This window comes from Monomorium pharaonis, chromosome 10, assembly GCF_013373865.1.
Source record: "Monomorium pharaonis isolate MP-MQ-018 chromosome 10, ASM1337386v2, whole genome shotgun sequence".
Taxonomy (NCBI): domain Eukaryota; kingdom Metazoa; phylum Arthropoda; class Insecta; order Hymenoptera; family Formicidae; genus Monomorium; species Monomorium pharaonis.
In genome coordinates this window covers 9,235,780-9,260,911 of record NC_050476.1, presented here as the reverse complement: position 1 = coordinate 9,260,911, position 25,132 = coordinate 9,235,780, and the positions used below count along the sequence as shown (strand labels likewise).

At 28.3% G+C, this 25,132-nt stretch overlaps 1 protein-coding gene across 9 annotated transcripts in view; it reads right to left on the bottom strand.

Moving 5' to 3' along the window:
* LOC105833851 (uncharacterized protein YMR317W) overlaps positions 1-25,132 on the bottom strand; it is a 118,364-nt gene that overhangs the window by 51,796 nt on the left and 41,436 nt on the right. For 6 of the 9 annotated variants that reach the window (XM_036293281.1, XM_036293285.1, XM_036293284.1 and 3 more), the window contains exons 4-6: positions 25,028-25,054; positions 24,734-24,874; positions 21,228-21,349 (exon numbers count right to left, since the gene is read on the bottom strand). In XM_036293281.1, coding sequence (XP_036149174.1) covers positions 21,228-21,349; positions 24,734-24,874; positions 25,028-25,054 — 290 coding nt within the window. Of the gene's footprint in view, positions 1-902; positions 931-20,269; positions 20,714-21,227; positions 21,350-24,733; positions 24,875-25,027; positions 25,055-25,132 lie in introns of those variants that run through there. The other 3 variants (XM_036293287.1, XM_028192888.2, XM_036293283.1) reach the window with 3 other exon arrangements.

Sequence of the window (25,132 nt, the reverse complement as noted above, 5' to 3'; positions counted from 1 at the left end):
TGAAATGAGATCACCATAAAAAAATCTATAAAATATCGATTTTTTTGAAAATTGCTGAACTTTGAGCCGCCATATTAAAATCGCCATATTGAATTTTTGAAAAAGTCGCAATAAGGTCTTTCAGAGCAAATACAGATGACACTTTCTACCATAATAAAGATGTTCCAGCCATTTGTTTTCGAGCTCACAATATGAAATTTTTGAAAAAAAATTACGAAAAAATCGGCTTTTTGTAAAAAAATGAGCTGTAATTTTTTTCAGACTTTGTAGATCAATTTTGACGACATCTGAAAAAGGACACCTTTTGCGTTCGGAACTGATATTAAAAAAATGTTTACTAAGTTGATTACATCAAAAAATAGAGCGTTAAAAGTTGAGAAGATAATTTGGCATTTTGGTCCAAAATGAATTAAGCAAGTGTCTATATGGTCTGAAACAAGCACAAAAACAATGAAACGCAAGATTTGACAAATTTATACAAAGATTTAGTTTGATCGCGTCACAACACAATCCATGTATCTCGCAGTTATGAAAGCCTTGTTTGTTGTTGGTGAATCGCTCTAAATAATCAAAAAATTTCTCGCAAAATAAAAAAGAAATTCGAAACAACCTACTCAAAAACAAAATGCTATTTAGGCATCAAAATTGAACGTAATCGAAAGGAACGTAAGCTGCGTTTACCTCAATCGGCGTATATATGCACGTTGAAGTTTCAAATAGAAAATTGCAGTCCAGTGGAAATACTGGCTGACCCGCATCAAGTACTAATATGCAACATGAATAAAGATAAAAATCCTGGTCGAACTATCGATGTACCGTATAGACAAGTAATTGGCTCTCTAATGTACCTAGCAGTTGGTACACGCACGAATATTTCGTTTGTAAGTGTACTAAGTCAGTTGAAGAATCCTTCAAAACTACACTGGAAAACTGCAAAACACGTATTGAGATATGTCGCTGGAACAAGTAACATGGAGATTGCGTTCAACTTATCAAAAACATCAAATGTTTTAATGGGATACTCAGATGCAGACTACGAATCGTGTCTCGACATACGAAAATCAGTCAGCGATGTGATACTAATTCTAAAACGGTCCAATATTATAGTTCTCACGCAAGCAAAGAGTTGTAGCAACTTCAACAACAAATGCGGAATACATTGCCGTGCAAAAATTAATGTCAATTCTATCTACTAAGCTAACTTACTAATGTGTAAGAAACAAGCAGCGTGCTTCAGCCTCAAATAGAGCAGCACGCAGCAAACCAAGCATGCTTTCTAGCACAAAAAAAAACTGAAATACACATTACCTAAAAACTTTTTTAAATATTGATTTATTATTTTTAATAAAATTAATTTTTTAACGTATAACTTTTTTAGTTTACAGAGTCAGAGAGAGAGAGAGAGAGAGAGAGAGAGAGAGAGAGAGAGAGAGAGAGAGAGAGAGAGAGAGAGAGAGAGAGAGGAGAGAGAGAGAGAGAGAGAGAGAAAGAGAGGGGGGGAGATACTGTATGTTAAATCTGTAATTGTAAAGACAGTGACAAAATAAACTAAAGAGATAAATAAAATTTAGTTTTTTAAACTCCATAAAAATTTATATTTTAAATTTTATATAAAATTTAAATATTTAAATTTAGCTAGATACAGTAAAAATGTATAATTATTTATTTTATACTTTACTCAAATTATTGATTTTTTTCAGATTCTTATCAATTATTTATCTTCGAAAAAACGTTCAGTAAGAATTCGAACCGGACTAAATTTTAAAACAAATGGTTAAATAAAATCGATTATAACAAGAATATTGTATCTGAATAGACAACCAAAGTTCCTAATGATCCATATATCTGTTTTTGTAAGATTTGATTGTAAAGTTTCATCAAGCAAAGGTTTTGATAAGCTCAATCAACATGCTGTGACACAAGCATAAAAGAAACTTGTTCAAAATTAAACCAAATCAGTTACAGTTAGCCAGTACTGTAACAAAATCTATAATACAAGCAAATAATTCACCAACAAATACTCGACAATTATCTGTGGAATCAACGTCTAGTCAACAAATTGGAGTACAAAATGTCATCCCATTATCACTGTTTAGTACTTCCGAAGCAGCAACTAGAGCTGAATTATACTTTTGTATGGAAATCGTTAATTCTAAATTAATTCTAATAGTTCATGCGAAGGAAAAAAGGAGATAAAAAGCATAAAAACGTTAGAATCTCAGTTAATATCTGAAGAGAAAGCGTATAAAGAAACTATCAAAGAATCTGAACAAATGCAAACATTACTGAAAAATTTAACTAAGTCCGTGACAAATAAAGTAGTTTTACAAGAATTAATAGAGAGTTTAGAAAATCTTCAAAATAAAGAGAAAGAACAAAGAGTTCGAGTTGAAAAATTAAGAGTAAGAGTTCAAAAACGAAAATCTCAACTTAGAGAGAGAATACAGTTAATAAAAAACTTAAAGCTAGTGAGAATGGCAGTGATCCATTTAGTAGTAAAGAATAAGCAATATCCAAATGTGATAAAATAAAACAATTATATTAATTATTTTACTGCGATAACATTGGATCTTTTATTAATTTATGTAAATTTGTAAGACATTATATAAGTCTATAAGATATTAAGTTGAGCGTGCATGTATATGTATAATACATACATCACACAGAAAGAATTTAATTTGTTTGAAAAAATTTGTTTTTTTATGATTATTTTTATTTCAGAATAATAACATTACATTATATATAATTGTTTCTTATCAATTAAAATTCCCCTTATTTCATCAGAAATCTCCCCTTTTTTTATTAAGATTTTCCTCTTTTTTCCCTATAATAAAAAAAATAAAGAGTATGATCCCTGTGTTTGTGTATATGTATATTAAGAGGCGTGATAGTGGCTCGCGCCAAGTGAACGCGCAGCGCGAGCCCGACCGTGCTCTTTACTTGCGAGCAGCCGAGATTATCGGATCTCAGAAACGGTTAAACGGATCGAGTTCTAACTAGGCTCAATCGAAAGCTTGGGGTCGATTTGTATAAGAAAACTATTTTTATTTTTCCTCTACGTACCCTATCAGAGGAGATATCACGACTTTGCCGAACGCAGTAATTTAACCATATGCACAACTCTACGTTACACTTCATCTATTTAATCATTAACACCAATGTAAAATTAAATAATCAGAGAGCAACATAACTAAGATTTTACACTGGTGTCGATGAGATAGATGAGATGCTGTGTGATGTAAAATTGTGTATTTTTATTGCTGTAATTGTCAATTAATAATTGATACCAATGTAGAATTAATTAATCAGAGAGTAACATAGCTCAGATTTTACTGGTGTCGATGAGGTAGATGAGGTGTTGCGTGATGTAAAATGTGTATTTTGAAGCAAGTTTCTTAATTCATTGATTGATTTTTGTCTTAAGTGTAAATGTTTAAAGTTATATTTGTCAATTCAGCAAAGTATATATTCTTAATTTAATATAAAAAATAAATTTTTATAAATATTTAAAAAATTGAGAAATTTTGAAGCGAGTTGTTTAATTCATTGATTGATTATTTGTATTATGTGTAAATGTTCTTTTTACACAATAAAGTTGTATTTGTGCATAATACAATTTATTAATCAATGATTAAAATATTCGCTTTAATTAATCTATGTTACATCATAGGTTAAATTTGATGAAAAATATTTTATCTTGGATTCATTTGATACATAAATAAATGTGATACGTATGTATTTAGGTTGAATCAAAAGTGTGATTGAAAGAAGCTCACGCATATATATTACCTAGGTTAAATGTCATAAAAAGTATTATCTTGAATTTATTTGATATATAAGTAAATGTGATTTTTTCCATCCAAAGGTATATATTATTTAAGTTGAATTTGATCAAAAGTTTTATCTTAGATTTGTGATAAAATATCACTTAGTCTATGTTACATCAAATAACATTTTAGTGACCAAACATAATTATCCTTTTAAAAAAAAGGTAAAAAGGTATGGCCTTCTTTAAGGAAAAATACAAATTCAAGATAATCGTTTGATCAAATTCAACTTAGGTCTGGCTCCAAAACATGCTCTAAAAGAAAATTTTATTTAAAAATTTATAGTATTATATCCGTTATATAAACTTTAGTTCCTTAGTAAAATTTTTCTGAAAGGTTTTTTAGAGTTGTAAGGGCCTTCGGCGCAAGCCGCGGCGGTATGCATAGGGGCGGCGCTTACAAACCCTCAAGCAGTAAGTACCTTTTTAAAATAAAAAAAATACAAAATGCGTGAATCCAAACAAAATTACCTTTTTAAAAAGGGTAAAAAAGTGCCAAGTGTGTGATTTTCCTTTAACGAAAAATTTACGATAAAATTTAAGATAAAACTTTTGATCAACTTCAACCTAAGTGATATATGGAATAGAAAAAAATAATTTACTTATGTATCAAATAAGACATTTTTTATGAAATTCAATCTAAGTAATACATACATCAAATTCAATCTAAGTGATCTATAAACACTATAAAATGCGTGATATTCCAACAAAATTACCTTTTTAAAAAAGATAAAAAAAGGCGCCAAGTGTTTGGTTTTTCTTTTAAGCAAAAAAATTATTGGATGGTTCAACCCAAGTATTATATACTAAGTGTGTCAAATTCAACCTAAGTAATATATACTAAGTGTGTGAAATTTAACTTAAGTAAAATATAGTGTTGCGAACGCGAGCTTCGCGAGCGTGAGCTTTGCGTGCGTTGCGAGCGCAAGCTTAACGCGAAAAATCAATATATCGATTGCCTCAGTCAGCTGAGTCTAACGGCTTCGGCGTTGCTTAGTTATGTATAAACAAATGGTTTTGTTTTGAACTTCCTGAGACGTCAACTCGTGCGAACGTGCTCGGAGTAGTTGTAATCGTGTTCGCAGCTTTCAATAAAGTTTCTCGTTTGCCAAAAGCGTGTTTTTATTCCGCCGCGCTCGCGAGTAGAAGAGTGTGTTGCTGGAAGTGCGAGAGTGCTTCGGGAAGTGCAACAATACCAACAAAATTACCTTTTTTAAAAAAGGTATAAAAAAAGCGCCAAGTATACGTGCGCATAAAACGCCCTCAAAAATCTATTTTTGTACAAAATAATTTTTATTTAGCATTACAAATGTGCACTACAAAGAAAATTTTAATAAAATTGTCTTTTCCCCCAAAAAGAACAAAAAGTTCATTTTCTCTACAAAAATTATGATATGAAGAAAATGCGCCAACTATAAAAATGGATGTACGAACTAAAACACCCACTTTTACAAATAATTATTTGTTCAAATATTATAATTAAATATTTTAATATAAATTTTATTACAAAAACTTGGCGCCGTTAAATCGAACAATTTGCTTTAATACAAAAGAGCTTTCTTATAATCTAACTTGCATAATAAAATAATAATTACTTAAAATTACAATTTCTTACAATAGATTCGGATTAATTAATTAATCCGAAGACATCTAATAATACTAGTGCTAATTCCAAGTTCGTATCTCCAATTCTCAAGATTTGCATTTTTTAAATTTAATTAATTAATTAATAATTAATAAAATTTTAATTATGTAATTAATCCGAAAACATCTGATAATACTAGTGCTTATTCCAAGATCGTATCTCCAACCGTTCTCCAGATATACATGGTATAAGATTTAATTAATTATATAATTAATTATTTAATTAATTAATTAATGCGAAGACATCCGATAATATTAGTACTTATCCCAAGTTCGTATTTCTAACCGTTCTCGAGATACACATGTTACAAGATTCAATTAATTAATTAATTAATTATAGATAAGCATAAAGTCTCTAAAGTATTCCGATAATACCACTGCTTATCCCAAGTTCGCATCTCCAACCGTTCTCAAGATTTGCATGTTTTAAATTTAATTAATTAATTAATAATTAATTAAATTTTAATTAATTAATTAATCCGAAAACATCTGATAATACTAGTGCTTATCTCAAGTTCGTATCTCCAACCGTTCTCGAGATATACATAATACAAGGTTTAATTAATTAATTAATTAATTATAGATAAGCATAAAGTCTCTAAAGTATTCCGATAATACCACTGCTTATCCCAAGTTCGCATCTCCAACCGTTCTCGAGATTTGCACGTTTTAAATTTAATTATTTAATTAATAATTAATTCAATTTTAGTTAAGTAATTAATCGGAAAACATCTGATAAGACTAGTGCTTATCCCAAGTTTGTATCTCTAACCGTTCTCGAAATATACACGTTACAGAGTTTAATTAATTAATTAATTATTTAGTTAATTAATTTAAAACCTCTGATAATATTAATGCTTATCCCAAGTTCGTATCTCCAACCGTTCTCAAGATATACATAATACAAAGTTTAATTAATTAATTAATTAATTCGAAGACATCTGATAATACTAGTACTCATCCCAAGTTTGTATCTCCATCCGTTCTCGAGATATACACGTTACAAGGTTTAATTAATTAATTAATTAATTAATTAATTCGAAAACCTCTGATAATCCTAGTGTTTATCTTAAGATCATATCTCTAACCGTTCTCGAGATATATATGGTACAAGGTTTAAACATCTGATCATACAGCCATCTGATGGCAAAAAAAGTAAAAGTACAAATCCCCACCACTTAGCTGGGCGACGACGATAATAATAATAACGACTACGACGTTTCTTAATCAAATTTATTCTTGGGCGAAAAATTTTAATCGCGATATCTCCGCTTGTAAGTCACGTAGCGGAAAATTAAAAAAACTTTTATTATATAAATTGGGTATGAGCTATCTATTAACCCTGTTGAGAAATCCATCGATTCAGTCATTATTGAGATCCAATAATTACGGTCTTCTCGCAAACGCCATCTCGCGTAAAAGAAGCACGGTGGTGCCTCGCTGCGCGTACACTTGGCGCGAGGCACTACCGTGTTTCTTGATTTCTACAAAAATAATGATAAGTAAATATTTGCCCTAATTAAGAATGAACGCTACAAAATGAGTGTTGAGTTTTTTCTCTACAATAATAATGATATGAAGAAATATTCCTTATAACTAAGTTTATAAGGAATCTATAAAAATATTATTTTAATATATAAATTAATTTGTAAGAAAGCGATTTTTTATTAAAACAAATTATTCGGTTTAGCGGCGCCAAGTTTCTAAAGTAAAATATTTATTGAAATTTGGCCATTCAAAAGCAAAGTTAAAGAATATTGGTTTTGTTCCTAATTAATTACATTTCAATTCAATCCCAATATCAAACTCTAATCTGATACAAGCTTAATGAAAAATCAAACTATGAATGCCAGCCAAAGAATAAACATCTATTTTTATAGATTGGCGCATATTTCTTCATATCATTATTTTTGTAGAGAAAAAACTTAACACTCATTTTGTAGTGTTCACTCTTAATTGGCGCAAAATATTTACATATCATTATTTTTGTGGAAATATATATATTACTTAAGTTAAATTTGACATACCTAGTATATATTACTTAGGTTGAATTTGACACACTTACAAGGGAACGGACAGAACTGTCCCTCAGCGATTTTAATGAGCTTTGGATATGTTGTAGAACATTAAAAAAAATTAGACCCATATTTTTTTTTAGCGGCGTATCTTGATGTTTATGGGTTGAAACCACCTCTCGAAAATAATAGCGTTTTTTCGTTTTCGGCGAATATCTTTGAAAATATAAAGTTTATAAAAAAATGATTTATACAAAAGTTTTATAGTATTTTATTCTCTTTACAATAGTATATTTAAATTTTTCAAAAATTTCAAACTTTTTAATTTACCCCCCCTCCAACCCTTTTTTCAAAATTTTGAAAATTTTGTAAGAACAAAAATTAAAGAGCATTAAAAGCCAAATCCATCCAAATATAATAATATATTGGTTCTATCATTCTCAATTATTGGCAAAACAAGATGATAATCTTGTGCTATAGGTGCCACGCTAGAAGTTGCGTTATTTCTTTAGTCGCGTCACATTCAATAACTGCCTCTCCTACGTATATTTTTATATTAGAACATAAAAACCTTAATTACATAATACTAAAAGTAGCATATATATACGTATGTGCGTACGTTTTCATTGTTACAAATACGAATATAGATTAATATAAAGCAAAATATTTTTTTAATATTTAAAACTGCAAATACAATATAACAAAATATATAATATAAAGAGAGAAGTATAAAATATAAACTGCAATAACTATTTGCATAATTATATTATTTACACTATATGCACATAGCACACTCTGATAATAAAGATAATATAATTATATATTTTAATTTAATGAGTTTGAAAATATATTTATACGGTTATATATATATACATTTTGCAGACGACACGGGCGAATAAGTTTAATATCAGTGTTGATAGACGGGCCGGTTGTTCTCGCGCAGGCGCATCATATGAGACTTTAATAAAATATCCATTAGTAATAGAAAGGCGATCTTTGGTCCCCATACAATTTTTTTGCAAATTTATAAAAACGTTAACACTTTTTATATATTTAACACGCACGCATATATTGCATATCGTTTGCATGTATATTTGTGTATATATATTTAACATAATTATAATTAAATTAAGGAATTAAAAATAATTTGCATTTAATAATAAAAATCAACTTAAAAACAAAAAAAGTAAATTTTTGGAATAAAACATATATTTAAATTAAAATAAAATATTTTATTTGGCGGAACTCATACAGAATACCGACATTGGTCACAAGGCTAAGGGAAAACCGTTAAAAAATCTTATTAGTATTCATCAAATACAATATTTATAAATTATTCTATTTAATACGAGAAATTATATATGCATGTTTAATATATAAAAGGTGTTAACGTTTTTATAAATTTACAAAAAAATTGTATGGGGACTAAAGATCTCCTTCGTATTGAAAAGATCTTCCTTTTAATGAAAATGTATGTACGCACTAACGTATATACATATATATACATACATATATATATATATATATATATATGTATATATATATATCAGTATATCAAAAATCAGATTCCATAAGAACATTTTTATTTATACTATATATATATATATATATATATAGTATAAATAAAAATGTAAATGTTCGTTTGTTCGTTTTCTAAGATCTCCGAAAGTTCACCGATTGCTTTGACATTTTGACACAACATTGCATTTGAATACGGGAGTGTTCTTATGGGATCTGATTTTTGATATACTGAGTGTTTCATAAATGATGGCCGTAATTTTAGAGAATCAACCGACCTATTTTTAAAATGTCTCTATATGGTAATTAGGAACCAATGGCAGCCTTTATCACAAATTTTGGAAATGCTGGTTGTTTCATAATTAAACGTTTTTTTTTTAATTTCTATAATTATTATTAGTTTAATTAAAAATGGGAATTTAAAAAAAAAAGGGTTTAATTAAGGAAAATTAGATTAATATTAAGAAACAAACCGTTTTAAAGTTCTTTTGGAAAAATAGTGTCAAATATAAATAAAAATGTAAATGTTCGTGATGCGTAAGCACAAACGCTTTAGATTACATCAAAAAATGTACATAATGTGTGTAGTAGGCTTAAAATAATGAATATAGTTATTTATACGTGAAAAAAAGAATATTATTAATATAAAAGCAGATAGATTCATATGCCTCTTTTTTGAAAGATTATAAATAAAAGTTTAAGATAGAGAAATTATTGGAATTTATACAATGGATGAAAATAAATCTAGAAATCATTACAATAATGAGAAAGGCAAAGGTTTGAATGATTGAGGGAAAGAGAACTCGAACGTCGTACTAAAGGTAAATTTTATTAAAAAATAAAATAAACGCACACGCAAAGGCACTCGCAAACGCACACAAACACGACTACACTTACGCACAGAAATTTGATGTAAATAAAGGAAAAATTGTCAAATATAAGATAGAAATAATTAATTAAAAAAGTGTTTTAAATTTAATAAACGTACACACGAACAGAGTCAAACAAATAAATATAGGTAATGTAATTGAATTCAATTGATTTAATTTAAAAATTAATAAAGAAAATTTTAGTAAATTAAAAAATATACATTCGTTAATTTAGAAGAAGTTAAACCGAAAAAATCAAATAAAGAAGAAAATAATAGATCTGAAGATTTTAACGAATCCAAACTTGACATAAAAGAAAATAGTACGACCAAAATATTGTAATAGAAATCAAAGATTTACAAAAAGATAATTTAATGAAATAAAAGTGTTTATAATTTTAAAGAGATATTAAAGTAAGTTAAAAAAGATTAATTAATATATTTAATATGGATTAATTAAAATTTAAGCATATTATATTAAAAATTTTATAAAAATTAAAAAAAGTCAAGTAATTAAAAAAAGAAAAAAAATTTATTAAATTAAAAATAATTAAAATTATATAATATTAATATACAGGGTGTTACAAAAGCATCGGATTTGCTTAGCACCGTGCGATAGAGAATGAAAATCTAAGAAGAAATGTCTAATACTATTTTTCGATACGGTAAATAGTTTTGCCTTAATTTATCATTGTAATAAATCAATAAGCGCGGAGGTACAAGAGAAAGTCAGTGACGGAGAATGCGTGAAGTTGACTCATTGATATTAAAAATTGAAAAATGCTTCTAATGCTAATAATTATCGATAAAATTCTTTAGAAAACTACCAAAATTTTCAATAAAACTGTCGGTTACCGAGAAATATTTCCATTTTGACGGGACTTAAAAAATTTTCAAATTTGTATCTTTAACTAAAGAAATTTTTTATTCCACAGCTTACAGCTTTGAGTGCTAATAATTATCAATAGAATTCTTCAGGCGGCTATCAGAACTGCCGATTACCGAAAAAAATTTTACCGCTATAGGTCTTACAAAGATTTATCTATCAGACGAAGTAAGAAAAAATTCAATGATAATTAAATTTATTTATTATAAAACGATAAAACATTATAACAAGTGCTTCTTATAACAAGTGCTCAAAGTGTCCACCATTAGCTTCCAAACATTTATTTGCTCTATTTATGACACTTTCTGTGGCATGTCGAATGTGGTGTCGTTGTACATTATTAAATGCTATTTGTATTTGCTCCACCAATTCGTCCTGCGTTTCTATGCGATTAAAATATATTTTTTCTGTTTGTGCACCTCATAAGAAAAAAGCACAGGGATTCCAATCTGGTGATCTTGGTGGCCATTTCTAAAAAGGTGCTCCACGATCCATCCAATTATCTCCGTATGTGTTATTTAAATACCGCCGGACAGGTGCTATTTGATTAAAAGTAACATTTTATAAAAATAATATTGATTTTTATTCAATTTTATTAAGACGGAAAAATTAAAATAAAAAATTAAATAAATTAAATTAAATTTCTTTAAAATTAAATTTTGCGAAAGTACAAACATTAAAATAATAATAAAGCATTATGTGTCTATTAGAAAGCAAAAGTTTAAAAATTATTACAAGTTATTTTATGATATTTATGATACAAAAAAACATTGCAAAGTAATATTAATAGTTGTAAATTCTAATGATAATAATAATAATAATTTTAATAATTTTTAAAATTAATTTATAGCATTTGTAACCTGCATAATATGCTGGACATCCATCATGCATAAAAATAATGTTGCGTCGAAATAATGGCATATCATTGATAGCAGCAAGAGGAAATAATAAATTTGGCAACTCATCGCGCAAAAATTCTATGTAATTGAGACCGTTTATCCTTTCCGGTAAAAATACTGGTCCAATCTAAAAATAATTATTTGAGATTCGAAAATTTTTTAAGTCCCGTCAAAATGGAAATATTTCTCGGTAACCGACAGTTTTATTGAAAATTTTGATAGTTTTCTAAAGAATTTTATTGATAATTATTAGCATTAGAAGCATTTTTCAATTTTTAATATCAATGAGTCAACTTCACGCATTCTCCGTCACTGACTTTCTCTTGTACCTCTGCGCTTATTGACTTACTACAATGATAAATTAAAGCGAAACTATTTACTGTATCAAAAAATAGTATTAAACATTTCTTCTTAGATTTTCATTCTCTACCGCATAGTGCTAAGCAAATCCGATGCTTTTGTAACACCCTGTACATCAAAGATAGTATGGATGAGTTATTGATAAGAGCACAAATTAAATTTGAAAAAAATGTTGAAGGAAAAAAGATTTACGCAAAAAAAATAATCTGGAAGCTAGAAAACACAAGGAAAACGGATCCAAGAAAAATAAAAAGATAAAAAAAAGGAAATAATTTCAGAGCGCCAGAAGGAACAGGAAAAACGTTCCTATTAAAATTGATTTTGGCAGCAATTAGATCCCCAAATAATATAGCCATAGCTTTTGCGTCGTCTGGAATAGCAGCGACATTGCTATTGGAAGAACTGCTCATTCCGCTTTAAAATTGCCATTAAACATGCAATTCATTGAATTTCCTACGTGCAACATTACAAGAGCATCAGGCATGGGAAAAGTATTGCAGAAATGCAAACTTATTGTTTGGGATAAATGCACAATGGCGCACAAAAAATTGTTAGAGGCTCTTGATTGATCATTGCAAGATTTGCGAGGAAATAATAGACCATTTGGGAACGCAATAATATTGCTTGCAGGAGATTTCAGGCAAACATGACCTGTAATTCCTAGATCGACACCAGCGGACAAAATAAATGCTTACCTGAAATACTCTACTTTGTGGCGACACGTAAAGACGTTAAAATTAACAACAAATAGTGCAGCTGCAAAACGATCAAACAGCTGAGATATTTTCACAACAATTGCTTGAAATTGGGAACAGAAAGGTTGATCAGACAACAAGACGAATTACATTGCCTAATAACTTCTGCAATTTAGTGACGTCAAGAGAAGAATTGATTAAAGAAGTATTTCCGAATATTTAAATCAATTATAAGAATCACGATTGGCTGAGTGAACGAACAATTCTTGCGACAAAGAACAAAGACGTGAACAAACTTAATAATATTATTCAGTCTAAGATTCAAAGCGACATAGTCATATACAAGTCTTTCGACACAGTTGTGGAAACAAAAGAAGTGGTTAATTATCCAACAGAATTTTTGAATTCACTTTATCTGCCAGGGATGCCCCCGCATAAACTGCAATTGAAAATCGGGGTGCCAATCATCATGTTGCGAAATATCAACCAGCCAAAGCTGTGCAACGGCACGCGGCTGGCAATAAAAAAATTAATGAGCAACATCGTAGAAGCAACAATCATAACAGGATCTTTCAAAGGTGAAGATGTCCTCATTCCTTGCATTCCTATGATTCCAACGGATATGCCATTTCAATTTAAGAGAATGCAATATCCAATTAGATTGGCGTTTGCAATCACCATTAACAAAGCACAGGGCCAAACTTTAGAATTGTGCGGTTTAGATTTAGAAAAGAATTACTTCTTACATGGACAATTATATGTTGCGTGTTTAAGAGTCGGCAAACCAGAAAATCTCTATATCTGCACAGACAAGGGAACAACAAAAAATATTGTATACCCACAAGCATTGGAAAATTAACGAGAGACAATTCCCCTCCGATCCCGAAAAAAGCAAGAAGCATATAAGGCCAGGCACCGGGAAGCATCCGTGGGGCAGTATCGATAGACGGTAGCAACAAATGTTTGCAAAACAAGTGCATGATTTTATCCGGGAATTTTAATTGGAGCTGTATTACTGTTCGGACTAATCTTATTGATATTTTGGTTAACAAATAAAGAGATGTTTAGGTTTGCAAAGAGTGTTTCTTTCTTATACACGCGCGAAAAACAATATTAGAAACATGCGCTTAATATAAACTTACAAAAAAAAAAAACCAGACTGACAAGGAGATGCTAACATTTGCTATGCCTACTTTTAAACGAGTCATAATGCATTCGAAAGAGAAAGTGAAAAAACAAAAACCGTATTTTGGCTTTTGGGTGAATAAGCCCTAGTTTCTGAGAAAAATGCTTTTAAATATGTGTATTTTCGACCGGTAAGGTAAGTACAATGGAAAGCCATTTTTCGACATGAAGCGCGGTGGCCGTGGGTGCTAAGTGCGCGCCTACTGTTTTGCTATCTGTGTGAGCTGGGTTCAAAACCAGTTCTAATAATTTTTTTTTAGTTCATATGCTAATTTTATTTTTTTTTATTTACAATAAAATTTTGCGGTTTTAATAAATATAAATTTCTATAATTTTATTAGAATAAAAAATAATACATTTTTATTTATTATAAAGTTTTGACATTCTTGTACAATGTCGCATTCATTTTTTTAACATGATCAAATTTGTTTGGTACGCATCAAAGGTAGCAAATGAACGTGACATATTTTATTTTAATGTTAATCAGTTGTGTTTTCCACCCAACGTACATAACAAAAAATGTATTTGCAACACGCGAGTTACTTTTATAATATGTTTATGGTGCGAGAAAACATTTGTTTCCAATGTTTTTATGTAAATTTTCACCCACAACATTGTACAAGAATATAAGAATTTTATAACAAATAAAAATGTATTTTTTATTATAAAATTATAGAAATTTATATTTATTAAAACCGCAAAATTTTATTGTAAATAATAAAAAAAAAATTAGCATAGACTTAAAAAAAAATTATTACAACTGGTCTTGAACCCAGCTCACACGGATAGCAAAACAGTAGACGCGCACTTAGCACCCACGGCCACCGCGCTTCATGTCGAAAAGTGGCTTTCCATTGTACTTACCTTATCGGTCAAAAATGCACACATTTAAAAGCAATTTTCTCAGAAACTAGATCCCATTCACCCAAAAGCCAAAACACGGTTTTTTCACCTCTCCTTTCAAATGCACTATTGCTCGTTTAAAAGTAGGCGTAGCAAATGTTAGCATCTCCTTGTGAGCCACAGCAACCGGGTACAGCTAGTATATAATATATACCCGTCAAAAAATATATATGTACGCATGCACGCACGCACGCACGCATATATATATAAATATATATATCTATATATATACACACACACACACAATATACATGTATTCATACACACTGGTCAACAAAATTCTCTTAAATTACGCAGTGTCGAAATTTTGCATAATTTCAAATCAGTATAACGCCGCAAAAAACTATCGCATTTTTACTTTTTAAAAAGCATTTTAAAGCTTAAACTCTCTACTTTCGAATAAATTTGGACAATTTCATGTACGTTTTACGAAACGGTGCAAAGATAAAGCTTGACACGTCAAAATAAAAATTTTTTATGCAACTTTGCTGCATTACCTGCTATAAAAAAAATTGCAGACTTTCTGTTACTTGCATCTTACAGCGGGATCTTTTCCCTTTATTTTGAGTTGTAAGCGAGTTATATATCTAAAGCGTTTTGTATGAGTCTGTCCATGCGTATGTAAGCCTGTTCGTATGTGTGTGTGTGTGCGTGTGTGTGTGTGTAAGGCTTCGTGCAAAGACCCGAGTGAGGGCGCTGGCGAGGAGAGACGCGGACGGCAGCTCATGGCGGAACGACCGGCGGGCAACAACGTGCGTCGTCCGATTCGGGTCCTCCCTTGTAACAAACTTGCAGTCGCGGATTGAATAAAGACTAATCTTACAGAGTGATTGTTTATTGCTGTCTAATTTTTGGCCGAGTTATTGAAATATTAGAAAACAATGGTCATTTTGACTTTCATAAAACTTTCAAGTTTCTATTTTTTTTTTTTGCAGAACGTTATACGTTGATCGATTCACGAGTAATAAGCGATAAAAATCAAAATAACTATCTTTTCTTAAAATCTCAATAACTCAGCCAAAAATATCGCACAGTAATGAACTCAAATTAAAGAAAAAAATTCCGCTGTAACAGAAAGTCTTTCCGATTTTTTCCACAGAATGTATAATGCAGCAACGTTGCATAACAAATTTTTATTTTAACGGGTCAAGCTTTATTATTGTAAAAAAAGAGGGAGCATTCCGTTTGTCCACGTCAAATTGGTCACGGTACGATTGTCCACGTCAATATTGGCCACGATCCCGATTGACCACGGGACGGATTGGCCACGTCAATAATGTTCACGCGTAATATTGCCACGTCAATAATGGCCACGTCAGTAATATACCCAGTGAACACAGTAATATAGCAGCAGTGTAACAGCAATGTAACCGAATATAACAGGTTACGTTACTCTGAAATTACACATAACTTACATGTAAGTTACAATTTCCGACTCAGCAATATAACATGTTATAATTACATGTTATCTAACCGTCACACAACAGTTACAAAGAAAAATAAAATTAAAAAAGTTTTCATTTTTTTTAAATTATTTTTATCAACAGCACATACTAAATTTAGGACAAATTTTTATTAATTAATTAAATTTAAATTATGTTATTTTTTATTTTATTCTTACTTGCCGCTGCTAGGTTTGAACCCGGGACCTTAAGATGACGAACCTTGTACTCTACCTGCTACGCCAATTTGACTCATCGATATGGGTACTTGTTATTGTCTACATATACCTATATGTTATAAACTGACGCAACTAATATTATTTTTTATAAAAGCAATTAAATTTTACAAAACATTAAAAATAAATAGCATTAATTTATTTACTTATTAATTTCATTGTTAAATTTATCTTTTTCTATAACCTTAATAATTTAATGGAAATTGCGATCTATTTAGCAAATCTTTGAAGCGTTCAAATGATTAATTAGATGGTTAACTATATAGATCATAATTCTAAGAAAAATTGAATAGTATACATTTATTATTCTGTTTTTGTTCAGCACATGATGAATTTAGATTTTGTGCATTTTTTGTGCGCAGTAATTGTAGACAAACCGTTATTTTTGAAAACATTATCTTTATAATAATTTTTTTTAATATCAAATAGATCTGTCATTTAGGATGTTATAATGTTGTCTGATTTCGGAGTCAACTACGACGCATCGTTCCGTAATAACATTGATACGAACGTGTTATGTTACGATTATACAATTTTTGTTGAATAACTGTAACGCCAAAACGATGTATAACAGCTATATCACTTGCGTATAACAAATATTACGTAACAGGTTATTTCCATGTCATATAGCACCTACATATCACAAGAATAACAATGTTAAATTACATGTAACTTCCATGTTATATTGCCGCTATAAAATGTGTTCACTGGGTACATACATTTCTGCCCAAGGCATTCCTCCTATCGACGGGTGGGTGCGGAAGGCTAAAGTCTTCTTTGCACCCGTGTGTGTGTGTGTGTGTGTGTGTGCGTGCGTGAGTGCGCGCGCGTGTGTGTGTGTGTGTGTGTGCGCCCACGCAAAACGAGATCCTTATAAACACCGGTTTCTTAATCTCAATAACTGTGTCCGTTTAGCCAATATTGACGCGTGGCCAATATTGACGTCGGCAATATTGACGTTGCCAATTCGCCCTTTGGGCAATCGGGATCGTGGCCATTATTGACATGGGCAATCGGGACCATGGCCATATTGACATAGGCAAACTCAAACCACTCAAAAAAGATAATTGAAATCGCTAAAATTTATTCAAAAGTAGAGAGCTCCAACTTCAAAATGCTTTTTGAAAAATAATGCGATAATTTTTGACGGTGTTATAATTATTTAAAATTATGCAAAATTTTTTAAAACTTTTTTTCAACTGATTTTAAGTAAAAATTGAACTCCGTCGCTACGAAAAAAATTCATCAGAATCTAATGATTGACACATGCTAAAATGTTTTTTTATTGTTTAAATAAGTTGCTTACAATTTATTTTAAAATTTTTCAACAATCTTTTTATACGTATGTATAACAAACTCTCTGTAGTTAATTTTGTCTACCGCTGCTAAGTCAATTATGAGAATTAAGTAATTGCATTAAATATTTTAAACAATTAAATAAATATAAGTACACAAATAAATAATTAATAACTAAAAATAAAAAATGTTAAGAAATTGAAATAATTTCTAATTATAAGGTATCTGTATAGCCATGTACCCAATTTGACTCACCCATCATTTTCAAATAGTTACACAGTGAATTTCACAGATAACGCTAATATATCGCTGAGAAAGTCGATAAGATGTATTTATGCTAGTTAACTGCTCAATACCTCTTTTCTACTTGTGATCACACTTTATTCAAATAGTGTTCTTGTGAATCTAAAATTTCAAAGATAAGTTTTTACTTTGTGTAACTATCATGTAACAATTATAAATATCCACAATTCATATTATTGTAGCTCTTTATTTATACTTTTCAAAACTGTATTTATTTTATTAAAACATCTGATTTATAATTAAAAAAAAAAGCTCTTTGTATTGTGAAATAATTATGGCTCGGGACACTACTAAAAACACAATATATTTTATTAATATACAAGAAAGTTAAGATTCTGTTTCTTTATTTGATGTTTAATTTTTGATGTATTTCATGTCTTTTTCTAGTTAGTTGAAGCTTTTTGACAGGTAAAAGTTAAGATAACGCCTTTTGTAGTCAATAAACACAGTTTGTTGTTTAATAAATAACTGTGTGTATAATTATTTCCATAAGTATGTTAATAAATGCTTAATTAAACATGTTAATTCTGTTATTTCGCATTAAAAAAAATAGTTACAAAAAAGAGGAAAATACATAATTGGGCCATATTGGGTATATATGTAATCAACATGGCCCAAGTTCTATCATTTTTTTAAATCTTTACTATACTTATATAAATAATTAGAAATATTTCATATATTTTTTTTAATTTCAGAAATGTTTCCTATGTTAAATCTGACCTTTATTTTTCAATTTCGTATTCATCAAAAAATTAGAAAAATCTCCGAAGCTTGGGGAGCCATATTGGATACAGGTATCTTATTTATTTTTATTTATTTACTTATTAGTTTATTTAGTTATTTATTTCTCTATTTATTTATTAATTTAAATTTACTTATTTAATCATTCATTAATATAAAAAATTAAATAAAGTTTTATTAAGTAAAGGAATATGATAAGCGCGTTGAACCCGTGGAATCCCACGGCACGCTATGATTCTGCATACTCCGACCGCGCTCCGTCTGATTAATCCACTTTATTTATTAATAATTCAGTATATAAATAATAATCTGAGCTAAAATTGGTAAATTAACTTTTACTTTAAAATTTCGCCTTCTTTCACTTTGTAAAATAAAAATAATTTATTCAGGAACACTCTGTATATATAGTGTGTATTACAGGTGTTATCTTATAATAAAAATTTATACGGGACAAATTTTACTTGTAAGAATTGTGTCCCTCGGACCTTAGCGCGCAGTATACATGTAAAGCACATATGTACGTATCACTGGAAGCACGGAAAAGATCACAGATTCTCAAAATGATCTGCAATAATAACTATAAATTTACACAAAAATTGTTTTATAGCATATAAATATAAAAAAGTTAATAATTATAAATTAATAATTAAGAGTGTATGTTTTTATACTTTTTTTTCGTTCCTTGATCTTTCCTGTGCTTCCAACAATCCATACATACGCGCTTCGTGTGTATATGTGTTGTACTTGTAAATACTTACTCAAGCAATGAAGGCAAAAGAACTGCATTTTAAAAAATACGTGATTAACAAATTACACTAATTTGAGTTATATTGCATTAACGAGTATTATATTAATATTAATTAAATTTAAATTTAATTTAAAAATGTACTATACAAAATTTTAATTAAATATTTAAAGTTATTTAATCCTTAAAGGACCGGGATTTTAAAAATGAAATAAGTTCGTAATTCCCATAGAAATGAATTTTAGTTTACCCTCTCTACGCAGGACTTAAACAAGGACAGGTACGTATGAGTCAGGACATGACGCCATATGGCGTCATACCAGTCCTCTAAGGGTTAATGTTTCTTTATCATTTTTTATAATCGTAACGACTCGCGCAGCTTTAAAAATAAAATTAAATATATTTAAAAACTAAAAAAATAAAAACTCCCAACTGCTACAGACAAATTTAAAATGCTTAGCTTAAAAGTTCAATTTTTAATTGCAATATTAAAAAAAACATTTAACAATGCTTCAAAAATTAAAAACCAAGTATTAAAATTTTACAAGAGCAGCATTGTGTATCTTTCAAAACTAGCTTGGCGTCTCCCGACTGCTATTGTAAAATTTTTATATTAGTTTTTTAATAATTTCTTTTAAAACATTAAATATTTTGGTCTAAATAAGTATTATTTCAAACTTTTCTAAACTATTTATTTTTAATTTTTATTTTTTTTTATTATTACGTAATAAAATTATTACATAACACTAAAGAACATTTTTATACTTTTTTATGTGAAAAGAAAGTTACAGGCGGACATTTACTAGGCGTTTACTATATATATATTTTTTATGCTAAATATGAATTTGGTCTCAAAAGTTGTGTATCACGTTTTTACAAAAATTTAAGTCAATTTTGAGACCAAATTCGTGTTTAGCGTGAAAAAAAATAAATAAAAAACGCACGGTCTTCCACTTTCTATTTACAAATCAATGTTCCCTAGTGTAATAATAAAGAAACAATAATTAATTAAAATGAATACATTTTAATAGTTTTTCTCCTCATTCTTTGATCTCTTCCACGCGTCTAGTAACGCATGTACTTTGTAGATATACCTCGTGCCGAGCATTGAGGAATACAATTCCTGCATGTGTAAATTTTTCTTATAACACCTATATACACACAGATAAAAAATATAATAAATTATACACTTATACTTGCAACTCCAATATATGTATATTTTTCCAACTAAACATATTACTACAATAGATTTTAAAGTTAACAAAAGCCAAGAGAACAATCTTTGGTAGACAATGATGTGTAGTGGGGGGGGGGAAGGGGGGGAAGAAAGGGATAACGCGCACACACTCCATTTATATTACACAGAAGATAAACAAATAGTAGTTATATAAAATCTCCGCGAGAACCAAACAAGTTTAGAGGTTTTCTATTACTTCTCTCTTAATTCTTAAAGAAATACTGACTCCCTGAATAAATCCTCAAAACATTAATTAAAGCTAACAACTTAGTTCTTATATCTATTACAAAATATTAATTAACGGAAAAAAATTAACTTATTTCATAAACAGTTTAAAGATAAGAAATTTTCTTTATATCTTGAAAAGTTTATTTTTTAAACTTGTTTGATTTTTGTAAAAAACTTTTAATTTTTGTACTAATATTCACCTGTCGTCAATGATCATCTCATCCCTCAAAAATTCCACAATTGTCTCTGTCTTGCCCTGCTGCCAGAATTTCACCGGTACTTGTTGGTATATGTGACGATTTTGTGAAACCCATGCAGAATACTAAAAAATAAAAATTAAAATTTTATATATTCTAAAATTATTGTTAAACAAAATTTAATCAATTAATTATTAATTATAATTAAAAATTTAAAAATAATTTTTTATTTATAATAAAAATTGCGATTTTTTAGTTATCTTTAAATAAGTCGGTTTTAATCAATTAACATTAAAATCGATAAAATAAATTGTAATTGTAATTAATGTAATCAATTTACTAAAAATAATTACTGCGAATTAAAAAATTATTAATTATTAATTGTTATTATTATTATATTCAATGTTATATTCAATGTTATATTCAATAGTGATGTTCTAAATCAATAAATAAAATTACGAATTTTATTTACTAATTTATAACGTTACTATTGAATATAACATTAACCTATTAACATCCAAACAACCCAATTTTTTTTCTCCAACTTTAAGTAAACAGATTTTAATGCAATCTTGATTAATTTATTTTGAACTTAACTTTTCTAGATGTTTTTGGGTCCGCTCTTTACGGTACGACCACTTAGAAAAGTCAAAAATATCAATTTTTATTGTTTTTAGACAAATTTAAACAAAAAATTACATTTTTTTAACCTGTTTTTTTTTAAGAAAATGACTGATTTCTTACAAAAAAATAGTTTCTATATTGAAAACTGCAAACGTGTTATTAACATTTATACTTTAAAAATGTACGTTTTTTTCTCATTTTTTTCTGAATATGGCAGACTAAAAAAAGCGTCCCAATTTTTTTATATCTATTTTTTCAAATTTTCTTACTTTATAATACTAATCATCAATGGCGAAAGACAATGATGAAAGACAATGTAATAGTTAACAATGCTTTATTCAAATAATACTACAAAAAAGATTTATTATAATCTACAAAAATTTATCATGAAACTTGTTCCAAGAAATATTGACAAAAGATAAACGTTTGTTTCTATTCAAAACATCGATTTTTTTAACTTTTAGAGTGCCATATTGAATCCGCCATTTTTGATTTTACAAATCTGACAGCAAATTCGTAATCAATGATACGAAAAACTCTTATATATCAATTTTCATGGAAAATTAAAGAATTTTCCAAAATTTGTCCATATTGGATCCGTTATTTTGAATTTTGCAAATATGACAGCAGATTCGTAATCAGCGACCTCCAAAACTCTTCCCCCAGATAGCACAAAATATTATCATAAATATTTATAAATATTTTACAAATTTATTTTTAAAAAATATTTTTTAAAGATTATATAATTATTTTCATAAACCATTTAGAAATGATACAAAAATTATTATCAACAATATATAGAATATATTTTTAAAATATATTCTATATATTGTACTATTTATGGTATATAAATTTAAAATATTTTTTATATTATTTGATAATAAGGGTATAAATATTTATTTTAAATATTTTCATAAATGTTAATCATAATTTTTTTTATACCTGACAAACTCGGACATAAAAATATGTACAAAATATTTATCATAAATATTTTTCCTTCTTATAAATATTTTATAAATATTTTATAAATATTTTTTGCTATCTGGGTTGTATACCAATTTCCATGAATATGTTATTATTATAAAGTAAGAAAACGTCGAAAAAATAGATATAAAAAAATTCGGATGCTTTTTTTAGTTTGCCATATTCAGGAAAAAATACCTACATATTTTTAAAGTACAAATGTTAATAACATGTTTTGTGCAGTTTTCAATATAAAAACAACATTTTTCCGTAACAAATCAGTTGTTTTCTTTAAAAAACAGACTGAAAAAACGTGACTTTTTATTTAAATTTGTCTAAAAACAATAAAAATTTATATTTTTGACTTTTCTAAGTAATCGCATCATAAAGAGCGGATCCAAAAACATCTAGAAAAGTTAAGTTTAAAATGAATTAATCAAGATTTCATTAAAATCTGTTGGCCTAAAGTTGGAGAAAAAAAATTGGGTTGTTTAGGCGTTAATGGATTAATATAATATAAAAAAATATTAAATTATAATTAAAAATAATGATAAAAAATTAATGATTATCTTTTTTAAACTAACGACATTTGATTTATTTCTGTAATTGAATAAATTAACTGTAATTATTTATCAATAATTTTTAATCGCTTACTCTATTTAAGAAAAATTTTAATTAATTATAAGAAATTATTGGACATTTAAGTTCATTAATTAATATGTTATATTAATGCATAAATTCCAAAAACCTACTTACGCGCTTTCTGTGTTAAAGCAATTTTATCGCAATAGAACAGATATTGTGAATATCTGAGAGGGGCCCACTTAAATTAATTATCTCATAAATTCACTTTTTTGTCGGAATGTTTGTAATTTTTATAACATAGAATGACACAGTTTATTATAATTTCGAGTAATACAAATAAAACCTACAATTTAACGCAGTTTCCAACAATTCAGATAAAAACATTTTGAAATATGTACCCACATAGAATACTTTTGAATATCAGTCATTCCATAGAAGAGCATGTACAAATTTTTTTCCGGTATTAAATGCAGAATTTTTAGTGTAACAGACCAATACAATATCCATTCTATTGATATAGAATGAATACTGCTCACTCTTATTTTTACCTGATATTTAAATTCTGTTTAAAAATTTATATAAAGCAGTATCAAATTATATTTAAAACACGTGACCATTATATTTTGAAATCAGCTTGACCAATTAACTTGCAATTTTACATACCTTTTCTAGATACTGGATACTAATTTGCAACAAAACTTTTATAACGCTTTATTTTTCTTCGCAATCCAAAAAAATATTATTAATAAAAATTGATGATAAGTTTTATTAATTTTCATTTTGTTTAAACGTAATCTTTCGTAAAACAACTGCATTAAGAACTAAATCTATATTTTAACTTTACAAAATTTGCGCCATTTTGCTTTCTTTCGAATGAGTTTCTGTAAAAGTACCTGTCAAGCTGATCCTCTATACCTTGCAAAAATAAAAAAAAGAACAAATAACACAAAAATAATGAGCTATTTATGAGCTTTTATATGCCAAGTTAAAAATGTTAAGTTTGTCACTCTGAGTAGAAATTTAACACTTTTTAGAAGAAGACTGAAAGAAATAGCTACTGTAAATTTTAAAACCGAAGAAAATTTGAGGTTATTTTATATTCTTTTTTAAATGTCAAATAAAAAAAAATATAATCTTTTCAATAAAATAAACACAACTTTTCTATTTATTTCCGTTTTCCAAAAAACTCGTAAAATTATGTTTTATTTTAACGCGTCTAAGGATATATATGCCCTTTAACATTTAATTATAATTATATTATAAATTTTGTGTCAATTATTTTAACAAATAAATTAATTGATAATGCCCAACATTGTCTAAAACTTTCAATTTTTTACCGTAGGAATGTTTTTGTATAAAGTTTTTCCATTGGACTTAAACGGCTGATATTTTTGAAGTAATGTTTTGCCATCTATTCTCCAAAGAGGAGGATCCTCTTCCTCATCCAAATCTGTTTTAATCACGACAAATTCACCAGACTGAAAAGTAAAGAAAAATAATTACTACTCTCAATTTAATTCAATATTATGTTTTAATTACATAGAGATAGTATTATAAGCCTCTTGCATGACAAATTATACACAAATATTTTTTATTTGACAAATTTTAATTAAAATAATATTAAAATTTACCACGTCTTCTGAACTGCCTATCAAATGCTGCGTGCAAAATACAATAAGATTATTCGTTGTCCATAAAATTTACACATAAGCCAATACAATAAGATTACAGAATAT